This window comes from Meleagris gallopavo, chromosome 2, assembly GCF_000146605.3.
Source record: "Meleagris gallopavo isolate NT-WF06-2002-E0010 breed Aviagen turkey brand Nicholas breeding stock chromosome 2, Turkey_5.1, whole genome shotgun sequence".
Classification (NCBI taxonomy): Eukaryota; Metazoa; Chordata; class Aves; order Galliformes; family Phasianidae; genus Meleagris; species Meleagris gallopavo.
In genome coordinates, this window is record NC_015012.2 from 17,627,602 (window position 1) to 17,638,626 (window position 11,025).

Genomic DNA, 11,025 nt, shown 5'->3' on the forward strand with positions numbered 1-11,025 from the left:
GGGACAGTGATTCCACCGCCTCCGTGGGCCGCCTGTGTCACTGTGTCATTGCTCTTTCTGAGAAGTTTTTTCTGATATCCAACCTGAACCTTCCCTGGTACAACTTAAGGCCATTATTTCTTGTCCTGTTGCTGCTACCTGGAAGCAGAGAAAGACACTGAGGCCCTGGAGCGTGGCCAGAGAAGGGCAACAAAGCTGTGAGGGGTCTGAAGCACCAGTCTTACTGAAAGCGACTGAAGGAACCGGGATTGTTCAGTCTGGAGAAGAAGAGGCTCAGGGGAGACCTCATCAATCTCAACAACTGTCTGAAAGGAGGTTGTGGTGAGATAGGGTTTGGCCTCTTCTGGGCAGCAGCTACAAGATGAGAGGGAATGGCCTCAAGCTGTGTCAACAGAAGTTCAGATTGAGTATTGGGAAAAAAATTTCTTCTCTGAAAGAGTGGTGACGCAGTGGCACAGGCTGCCCAGGGAGGTGGTGGAGTCACCGTTCCTGGAAGTGTTCAAGAAACATGGGAATGTGGCACTGAGGGCAATAGTTAGTGGGCCACGGTTAGTGGGCGTGGTGGGGATGAGTTGATGGTTGGACAAGGTGATCGTAGTGGTCTTTCCAACCTTGATAATTCTGTGATTCTGTGAAATAAGGAGCAGTTGGAAGGGGGAGCTTTGCAAAGGTGAGGTATTCCTCCAGGCTGATTTTCTTGTCTTGGGATGACCATACAAGACTGGCTGAATTACAACAGGCAAACTTCGTAGGGGAGAGAATCTCATAAACTATGCGTGCGCACCTAGGAGTCATCTTGCTGTCATTTGCACAGGGGGAGAGTGAGACCTCCTGAATCCCCTCTGAACCATCAACCCATTTCCAGAGTATTCTAAGAATCAAACAGCACTCGCACAGGGATAGGGCCATACTTTGATCACAACATTAGAGGAGGCCTGACAACCACCCAAGACCCAAACCCATTTCTGGAATATTCTGAATAACTGAGCTTGTACTCAGGGAGAACATAATGCAAAGGCATCGTAGCTCATCGCTAATAGGGAATTTCTTATCTAGTACCAATAACCATTTTTCCCAGGCAAACTTGAAGCTTCTCTTTCTTTGAGTAAAAGTGTTATCTGATTGCTTGGTCATTTCACCTTAATTTAGCTGATAAAATCTTGAACTTTGTGACCTCTGTACAATACCCAGGGCAGCCTGGAGTCAGTCATGACTGCAGGTATGCCTGCAGCTGCTGCTGGGTGCCAGCTGGGTGAGGCCCCATGTCAGGGCTTCCTTCTTGGTGGGCACCTGATTAGAAAGCCTCATTAATGGCACTCCATGGTGTCTTTGTGCTAGGCAGAGGCAACATCATAATACTGCTTGTGGCTGCTGACATCATGGAACCTTCTGTCAACTTCCAGGGTCTCTGCTCAGGGCAAAGTTGGAGCCTGCTACATTGGTTCCTCTGGCTTCCCTGCTCAGGCTCACAAACCAACACTTTTAGGATCAGCTTGCCAAGACTGAGACAAGACCAAAAAGCAAGGAGGGGCAGTGCTTCGCATTTCTGAGAGATTTCTGCAGCCCTGCCACTATGAACTGCTGGAAGTATTACATTGACTGCATCCTGAGCGACAGGAACATTGATGATGTGGCCATTGTGGGGCTCTCCGACAACAAGTGCGTATGGGCAGCCAAGCCAGGAGGGCTGCTGTCGGCTGTGTCACCTTATGAAGTGGACTTGATCACAAGCCAGGATAGGAAAACATTCCTGATGACTGGAATCACCATCGCAGGGAAAAAGTGCAGTGTGATTCGTGATAGCCTGCTGGTAGAAGGAGACAATGTGATGGATGTCAGAAGCAAAGGTGGTAACAGCAGATCCATCTGTGTAGGCAGGACCCCCAAAGCTCTGATCTTCCTCATGGGCAACAGAGGAGTCCATGGAGGAGTCCTCAATCAGAAGATCCATGACATGATTGCCAGCATGACACTGTGAGGCAAATAGCACCAGAGAGACAGAAGTCTTCCACCAGAATATGGTGGCATTGTCATAGCTTTAACAGAGAAAGGAAATAAGCCTGGTTTTCTTGCATATGCCTTTGCCTACTTCTTTCAGGTAGGGGGATGTTGGGTGAGCAGCAGTACGGGGACGCTCACTCTGCCTGAGAAGCTTCAGTGCAGGAGTGCCACTCCCCCATCCCCATCACCTTCAAATCATTAAATATAATTTAATGAATAATGACTCTAAGAAGTTGATAAAGCTGCCCCAGACATGAAAAGAGAGCCAGCCCTGCTGAAGACAGAGAGCATTTGCATGTCCCTTGATAGCCATTCATCTTCTGATTTAATACAGAGTCAATATTTGATAGTTTAATTAAACTCACAGAGAAATCTTTAATCTGCAGCCACACCTACAAAGAGCAGTAAAATGCTATGAAGGGAACTGGGCATCTGATGTATTAGCAAATATTCAACAGAACACTAATGACTGTCTAATTTGTAAACACTTGTCCTGTGAGCAATACGTACAAGCATGAAACAAAACAAATTAATGGAAGTAATAAGGGGGGAAAAAAAAAAACAGAAACAGAAAAACACAAACCAGGTTTAGGATCTAACAATAAAAGCAATGCATGAAATGAAATAAATGATAGGAAAAAGATACATTAGTATTTATTCTGGCTACAAGTTTCTCAAAACATGATGCCATTCCTAACAGATACTGACATTTATTTTCACAAGCTTAAGGCAAAATGAGTAAATATCTCCTGTGATTTCGTGAGCACTGGTAGCATTATTCACTGTGCAAATCACAAAACACAGAATGATTTTGTCCCATGAACTTCAGTCTCAGAGGCATTCAAATTGACAGGATTTGGAATAAGATAATACTTTTGCATGATTTTTTGATTGATCTCTTCTTTGGTGCCAGAGAAAACAGATCTGAAGTGTAGATGTGCTCCCAAGAAACAGTGACAGGATGAGAGGAATGGCCCCAAGTCGTACCAGGGGAAGTGCAAGTTGGATATTAGGAAAAACTCAGGAAGAGTGGTTGGGCACTGGCACAGGCTGCCCAGGGAGGTGGTGGGCTCACCATCCCTGGAGGTGTTCAAGAAACATGTGGATGTGGTACTGAGGGACATGGCTTAGTGGGCAATGTTGATGGTATGTGGACGGTTAGATTAGATGATCTCAGATCTTTTTCAGTGTTAATGATTCTATGATTCTATGATCAACCAGCATGAAGATATGGAGATGTATGGGCCTATATAGTGTGTTGGTGCTGTGATAGCTACAGCTGCTCCCTAATTATACATGATGGGTAGCACAACACTGTGCAGAAAAGCTTCTTTCAATTCAAAGGACTTGTGCATTAAATCTAGATACAGTTGCCTTTCCTAGTGATTGCATAGAGATTTAAGTTAAAAAAAAAAGATTTCTAAATCCAAGAAGGATCTTAAATTTATTCCCTAAACCTGCCAACTTGGACCCTAATGAGATTTTATTCAGATCAGCTCTGACTCTTGAAGACTGTAGCATGAAGGAACTGAAGGAGGAATAACAGAAGACAGCAGCATCCTGATCTGGGTGGACATTCCAAAGAAGTTCCCACTGTCAAAGGCAGCAAAACGCTGGCCTAGATGAGGAGAAAGGGTGTTGGGGCACCCTTGGGGCTAAGTGTAGGTTGGGTTTGTCCCCATGAAGGAATTAACTGTCCCACTCCAGAGACATGCCAGGTATTTTTCCAGTGCCTCTGCAAATTCCGCAAAAGGCGAGGATGATGGGATGACACTGCTGGGTATGCAGTCATCCCACTTTGATTTCAGACAGATATGATAAAAAATATTTTACATCATACCCCCACACAAATTGCATCCTTCTTCTAAAGTCAGAACAAAAAATAAATTCAAAAGATTCCTTCATAGAGAAGAGAGGAAATCAGAGTTCAGTGAGTCATGCACTAGAAATGAGCTGAGTGAAATTAAGGTAGGGAAAAATCTCAGGAGAATAATTGGCAATGATAGAATTAAAAATAGGCTCATTAGTGAGAGATGGCTTTAATGGAGTCAAAATAGTACAGCTTTTCTTACATAAGGAGCCATAAATGTATAGAAGTCAGGCAGGTCGGTTGGCTGCTTTGTCCTCTGTCTGGTCATATAGGAAGATTGACTGAAAATTGTCTAATTGAAAATTCCTCCAGTCAAATGTTAAACGTCGGCCTCCTTAAATTCACCGGGACAGCGGTGAAATGGTTGATCCGAGGAAATTTTTGGACCAGGATGAAGCAATGTGGGCTACTTACACACCAGTGCTGGTGCTGGGGTCCAAGGCGGCTCCCGGGGCAGGTCCTTCCTCCGGTGTTTGAAACCTCGCCTCCTGTGGAAAGCAGCTGGGATCTCTCCAGTAGAGGGCGAGATTTGGAAACGAGTGGCTGGGCTAATTCCTTCAGCGGAGCAACCTTCGTGAAGGTTTTTAAGGCACACCAAGAATTGCAAAGTACAATAAATTTTTTGGGTGTAAAAGGGAAAAAAGAAAACGCAACAGCAACAAAACCAACAACGACAACAGCAGCAAAAATGAGAACAGTGTTCCATGTCTTTACATTTGAGACAATTGCAAACAGGACACAGAGACTCCGGATTCAAAACACCAGACCCAACATCCTGAAGATACTTGGCAAAGTAGCTGAGGGGAGGGCAGGAAACTCAGCAGGAGGAGGTGAAGCAGAACAATAACAAGGGTGGAAATCTGACTTTTTCCCAGGAGATGGCACTAAAGGACAATTGCCTTTCAGCCAGCATAGCTCAGCTCAGAGGAAACCTCACCGAGGGCCAAGCTTCTTGGCACAGTTTGCCCAGAGATCTCTGCAAGTCCTTCCCTGTCAACAGAAACAAAGTTTCATTCTGCGGTTTCAGCAGGGTATGGTGAGTGGTGAAAATTCTCCATCTCCATGCAGGAAGTAAATGTGAAGTGGGAGAGATGCCAGGAGGTCTCTAGTCCAACTCCTGCTCACAGCAGTGCCAGTGTTGCACTTGGACTGGGTTGCTCTGCTCTTTTATAGTCATACCTTGAAAGACCCCTGGGGTAGAGACCCCAGTCTTCTAGGGCAGCCTCTTCTCATGCTTAACTGTCATATTAGTGAACGTTTCTTCTTGTATCTGGCTGAAAACTCCCTCATTTCAACAGATGACCATGGTCCATGCTGTCTATGCGCACCTCAGATGCCTGGCTGCATCTTGTTGGCAACCTCTTTTTTAGTACTGAAGAATTTCATTAGGTCCCTCTCCTCCAGCTACACAAAGCCCAGAACCCTGAGCCTCTCCTCACTGGTGACGCAGGATCCAGGAAGGAGCCCCACCCTTGCTGAGCTCAACCTGGACTTCACCCCAAAACCACCCTGGCAGCCTGATACCTCCTCCTGCAGTGACAAGGGTGAGAGAATTTACTTCCATTATCTTCATTAACTCCATTATTTCTACATGCTCCTTAGGGTCTTTATTGCTCCTTGAAGAAAAATGATTTCCAAAGCTCACTGAATGCAGATTTTAGGACCTGTTTCATCTCAGAAGAGGACAGGCCCCTTGGGATGCAAGGAAATGAGAAGGCTGACCAGACCTGCCCTCGAGCCCATCACATAAGGGGTGAACCTTGGCCCGTGGCTGGCAAAGTCCCGCGAGCACTGCAATGACGTGGTGTGGTGTGGCTTCCCCTGGTCACGGCACTTCACAGGCTGTTGTGCCAGAGCGCTTCCTCACAGCTCGCGCTGCAGGACAAAGGACAATAGCTGTGAGGCCACTGCCATTTCCTCAGGGCTGTGAGGCTGAAGCAGCAGTTAAATGCTCTGGCAAAAAACAGCGGGAATGAGCTTTGCTCTGCTCCATGACTCTCTGCTAGGACCAGCCAGGGATGTTGTTCATAGAGCGACTTGCTGGGCTGTTGGGGGACTGGAGTCCATTTCTGAGAAAAGCTTGGGCAAGGTGGCTCCTTCTGACTGCTCCTCTTGTACCCAGCTTCCTGGGCTTATTCACACTGCCATGTGTCATAAATGATGGTAAAAGATGAGTGGAAGTGTGAAGGCAACCAGACACCATGCAGCACAGCTCTGAAAAGCAACACCTGCTTGGTGCCATGGCAAGCAGAGGTGCAAAGGAACTGCTTGCCTGCATTCAGGCCTTGAAATCAAACTTTCCCCAACAGCAGCATCCATCACATCCCTCATGTATCCATGAGGAGGGCCGGCATTCCTCTAGAGGCTAAGAGGAGCTTGGAGAATAAGGCTGAAGGGAAGACACTGGTAACAAAACAGCCTGCCCGTGCCCACAGCTGAGCTCTCCCACAGCTGTGCTGGACACGACTGCGGCCCTCTGCATGCACCCCATGACTGGCGCTGCTGTTGGAGCTGGGCTGGGGAAGGGAGGGCAAGCCCTCAGACCACAGCATGGCCTCACAAATGCACCGCGCCATCTGAGGAGTGGATTACTGTCTAAGGAGCACTGATTAGCTTACCGTAATTGGTAACCTCAGTGAGAGAGAGTTCATCTTGAGGAATAGTCCTCTGGAATCACCAGCTGTTTTATAGCAACAGCACTGGTTACTTGCTTACTTTTTCTTCTCTATTTCTTTGTTACAGACCTATTTTAGAGACACTGTTTGTTCAGCAGGTTGCTCACCAACATGCAGCACCAAGCTTTTCCTTTCTCTCAGGCTGTTTACAAATCATTCTGCACGGATGGCAACAAGGTTATTATTCCCTTAACGTTGCACCATACCTATAGCAGAGGCTATAGGTCAGCAGACAAAAGTCAGTGGCAAGTGCTGTGCCAAGCAGTTTACAAACTAAAGTTCATGTTTACCTTTGTGAAAAATGCCTGCACTGAATGGGCTGGAATGTGTGGTGCAATGAGGGAGCAACCGTTCTGTTCTGAGGACACATGGATGTGCAAGGCACAGAGAAAACAGAGATGTGTCCTGGATAGATGGTGGGAACCAGAGCATTGTGGTCAATGGCTCAGTGTTCGGGTGGACATCAGTGATGAGTGGTGTCCCTCTGTGGTCCATATTGGGACTGGTACTGTTTAATATCTTTATTAATCAGAATAGAATACCATGAGTTGGAAGGGACTCACAAGGATCACTGAGTTCAACCAGTGGCCCCACTTGGCACCACCCAAAATCCAAACCCTATGTCTGAGAACTGCCCAAATGCTCCTTGTGGTCTGGCATTGGTGCCATGCCCACCACTCTCACCTGCAGATCCTTTCCCTAAACCCCACTGCCCCTCCCCTGACACAGCTCCATGCAGTTCCCTTGGGCCCTGTCGCTGTCACACAGAGCAGAGCTCAGCACTGCCCTCCGCTCCCTGTGAGGAGCTGCAGCTGCCAAGAGGCCTCCCCTCAGCTCCTCTGCTCTGCTCTGAGCGACTCCATCAGAAGGACAGGTCTGACCAAACAGAGGTCAAGAAAGCTACAGAGAAATAACTAGAGGTCACCACCCTCCTCTGCAGCCTGCTGTCTACGCCTTGACCTTCCTGAGTGTCTCCATGCAGCCTGGCTACAGCCCTGTCCCCACAGGAGGGGCTGAGGCAGAACAACACAGGGAAGTTTACACTGCAGCTTCCCCCCTCTGCTTGGGCCACGGCTGAAAAGCTTCTCGCTTGTGTGCAGGCTTACATACACAGATAATCACACATGGATCACATACTTTTATTTACTGTTCAGATAGAAAAGAGCATGAAAAAAATCCATCTTTGTTCCATTTGCTACATTTAGAAGAAATACAGTAGTGCTAAGACATGCAGTGCCCCTCCGTTCAGAAAAGGCAAAGAACACAAATGAGCAGCACTTGTTTCTAGAACACACCAGTTCCTTGATTACAAAAACACTATCAAAACTAGGAAGATCTATAGTACAGAGAAAGTGCTGGCAGGGAAATCATTTACTGCTACCATGAAAGACTGATCGGAAAAAAAGCCAAATCAATTCACAGAATTTTGAAGGCCCATAAGAACAGTTGTTCCTGTGCCATCAACAGGAGATTGATGTCCCTCGAGGTGTGACACGGAAGCAGCTCCATCCGCACAACTGAGCTGAGCCATCCAGCACTTACATTGTCTGGCTGCAACTTCCAAACGCGGAAATGGAGGTGGAGCCAGTAGGTTCTGTGGGCCCATTCTTATACAAAACATGCTGCCCCAAATGGCACATGCAGCTTTTTCAGATACAGCTGGGATTTTGTAAAAAATTATTTGTTTTTAAGTTCATTTTTTGAAGCTCCAGCTTCTGGAGTTAGATATGCTAGATAAAAACTGTGTATAAAAACCAGCAGGTGGATTTTACAGCAGCAGAGGAAAGCTTTAACATTTTAATCACAGCAAACATTTAATGCCCCCAAATCAGAAGACAAACACCTCTTTTCCTTCCTACATTTTTAACTAGTGCTAAGAGCTAAGGGCTTATGATTTCCAGTGTTTGAGATGAACAACAGTGATGCAGCAAAGCCCACCATGTCTCCCCAGTCAATTCATATCCAGAAGTTTAAGATCATTCCTAGCTTAAACCATCTCAGAAAGAAAAAAGAACATAGGACACCAAAGGCTACCTTGTCCTTTCTCTCATTACCTATTTCCTCCATAGCTTTGACTATTTCCTTCCCATCAGACTCCAGTCTCCTCCACCTCCCATCCACCACCTTCACCATCTACTTCTCTTCACCTCTCTCCCTCATCTACCTGCTTTCCCATCTGTTCTTTGCTCCCCTCCACACATAGCTTTAGAAAACCAACGCATGCCTGCCTCTGTTAGTCCACAATCACCCCCCTGTCCTTGCATTCCTCTGACCCAATCTGATTTTAAAGTTTGGAAGGTGCCGGAGAATTTTGCAGAAAAGAATACAGGGCCCAGGTGCTGCATGGGGTTGGGCTGTCCATTTGCAAGAGGTTTCTCAGATGCAGTCTTGGATGATGATTTAATGGTAAGAGAGCTGAAATTGCTGCAGTCTTCTGGGAAACACTCATGCTCACCCCGTGCTCTAGCGGACGAGCGATGCCATCTGTGCTGCCACCCCGAAGGGAGCCGTGTAGGCTGTTGCCAGTCCTTGCAAGCCGACCACCAAATAGCGGCATCCTTTCTGCAGGGCTTTGCCGACGTTCTGTAGGGAAAAAGGACAGGTAATGGAAAAGAGCTTCCCAGGAGACTGTTCTGACAGCTGCCTTAATGTGCAGTGTTCACAACCTAGAGAACGGGCTTCTCCCACAGCTGATGAGGGCTTCAGCATGGTGCTGTTTTACGGTCTATTTTTACCTAAAAATACACACCCACAGAGCACAGTTGCACCGAGCGGATGCAGCCTCTGCAGGAAGTGAGGCTTTATTTGGATTTTTATTCAGGAATAAAAACAATTTCAGTTCACATCCAGTATATGTGTCCCACAAACACGTGCCCTAAGTATGTTAGTATCTTAAAAGCACATAAATTTTGTGTCAAAACAAGACTTCTTAGTCAAAACAGACTGTTTTGATCCGTGTTAATCACTATATGTATGTCAGAACTCAAGTGTACTGCATGAGAACAGATTACTAGAAGTAAAACCTGAGCTAATTTAAATCTGCCTCTAGTTGTTGCTCACATGGGTGTTCATGACTGGGGAATACAATGGGTTCAGCCTGGGAAGAAATCCCAACTGTGAGTTGGCGCCTGGGCCTAGATCAGAAATATCTCCTGTAATGCAGAAAACATTGCAGCAGAGGATATATTTATACGCATAATGACATCAGTGAAAACCATTATCTGTCACATTCCTAAGATTTCTTACAGCCAGATTACGGCGATCCTGCCACAGAAAAACCATCACCTGCAATGCCACGCAGCTGAACGCGCTCTATTTGCAGCTCTGGAAACATACCTGCAGGGAGTTAGGATGGCAAAACGGAGGGGGGTGGAGGAGGACTTGTGGGGCTGTGTTCACCCCTGCCCTGCCGTATCACACTGCGACTTTGTGTCCCTCATCTGCCCCTCACCCCACGCACCTGCCCCACTCACCAGTGCCTTCATGGGCAGTTCCCTATGGCAGTGCTACGGAGTCCAAGCAATGCCAATGGGAGTGGCACACAAGGTGAGCTCTGCTGCTATGAGGCTGCTGCTTAAGGTGCATTTCCCGCGACTTGGAAAGCAGCGCTGGAAACTGCAAATACTGAATCCATCACAGGAGACTGAAATAAGTGGTTCCTATTCATCTCTGCTTTACGAAACAGAAAAACTTGTGAGGCAGCTTGTGACTGTGCTGTCAACCGTGAAGTCTTACGAGTTTCAATAGTAAGTGATTTGCCAAGCTAACTGGCGTTCTTTGGGTGCTGGGCTTCAAGAAAACCACCATTTTTTTTAGGAATGCGGTAGGACGCCTGTTCTCGTACTGACATCTGTACTCTCAGGTAGGAAGCCATTCCAGACCCCAAACAGGACCTTCTTGCTAGCATAGCTACTATTCTTTGAGTGCCGAGACGCGGCCAAGACGTGTGTAAGTGAACACCAGAGAGAAGTAACCGCGTTCCTCTGGCGGCGCTCGCCGGCCGCACTGCCCAGCACCGCGCTCACCGGCCGCGGCCCAGCCCCGGCTCTGCCCCACGGCCGGCTGGGTCCCTGGAAAGCATGCAGAGCGCTAGAGGAATTTCCCCGCGCTTTCTTTCCGTCACTTCTGCCAAGCAGAAATCCAGGCTAACGAGCTGGAAGCTCTAACGAACGGTGTGGAACTAATGACGCCGAAAGAAAGGCAGAGCGAAGGCACGCCGTGTGCCCGTCCCACGGCTGAGCTCGGCGCCGCTCCGGGGCTGGGAGCACGGCGTTCTCCCCCCCTCCTCACCTTGCCGTACTTTCTCAGCCTCTTGCCGTAGGGCCGCTTGCCGGGGGGTGGCGGCGGCCGCAGGGGCTGGTAGGAGTCGGGCAGGAGGGCGAAGCGCACCTTCCTGCCGCCCGCTCCCTCCTCCCGCTCCTGCTCCGGTCGCGGGGCTCCGGCCGCCGCGTCCTCGTCCTCGCCGGGCAGGATGCACAC

The 11,025-nt window shown here is 47.9% G+C and overlaps 2 protein-coding genes across 2 annotated transcripts; one reads left to right on the forward strand and one right to left on the reverse strand.

The window, feature by feature from the left end:
- The first annotated feature begins 1,141 nt into the window (after nucleotides 1-1,141).
- PFN3 (profilin 3) lies at nucleotides 1,142-2,563 on the forward strand. The gene has a single exon (XM_010706680.3). The coding sequence runs from the start codon at nucleotides 1,574-1,576 to the stop codon at nucleotides 1,976-1,978; it is 405 nt and encodes a 134-aa protein (XP_010704982.1). The 5' UTR covers nucleotides 1,142-1,573; the 3' UTR covers nucleotides 1,979-2,563.
- Nucleotides 2,564-7,669: 5,106 nt separating this feature from the next.
- Nucleotides 7,670-11,022, reverse strand: C2H1orf115 (chromosome 2 C1orf115 homolog; the record flags this gene model as incomplete). Its single annotated transcript, XM_010706803.2, has 2 exons — nucleotides 7,670-9,129; nucleotides 10,837-11,022. Coding segments are annotated over 2 exons (306 nt in total), but the record flags the coding sequence as incomplete, so codon positions are not given.
- Between the last annotated feature and the right edge of the window lie 3 nt (nucleotides 11,023-11,025).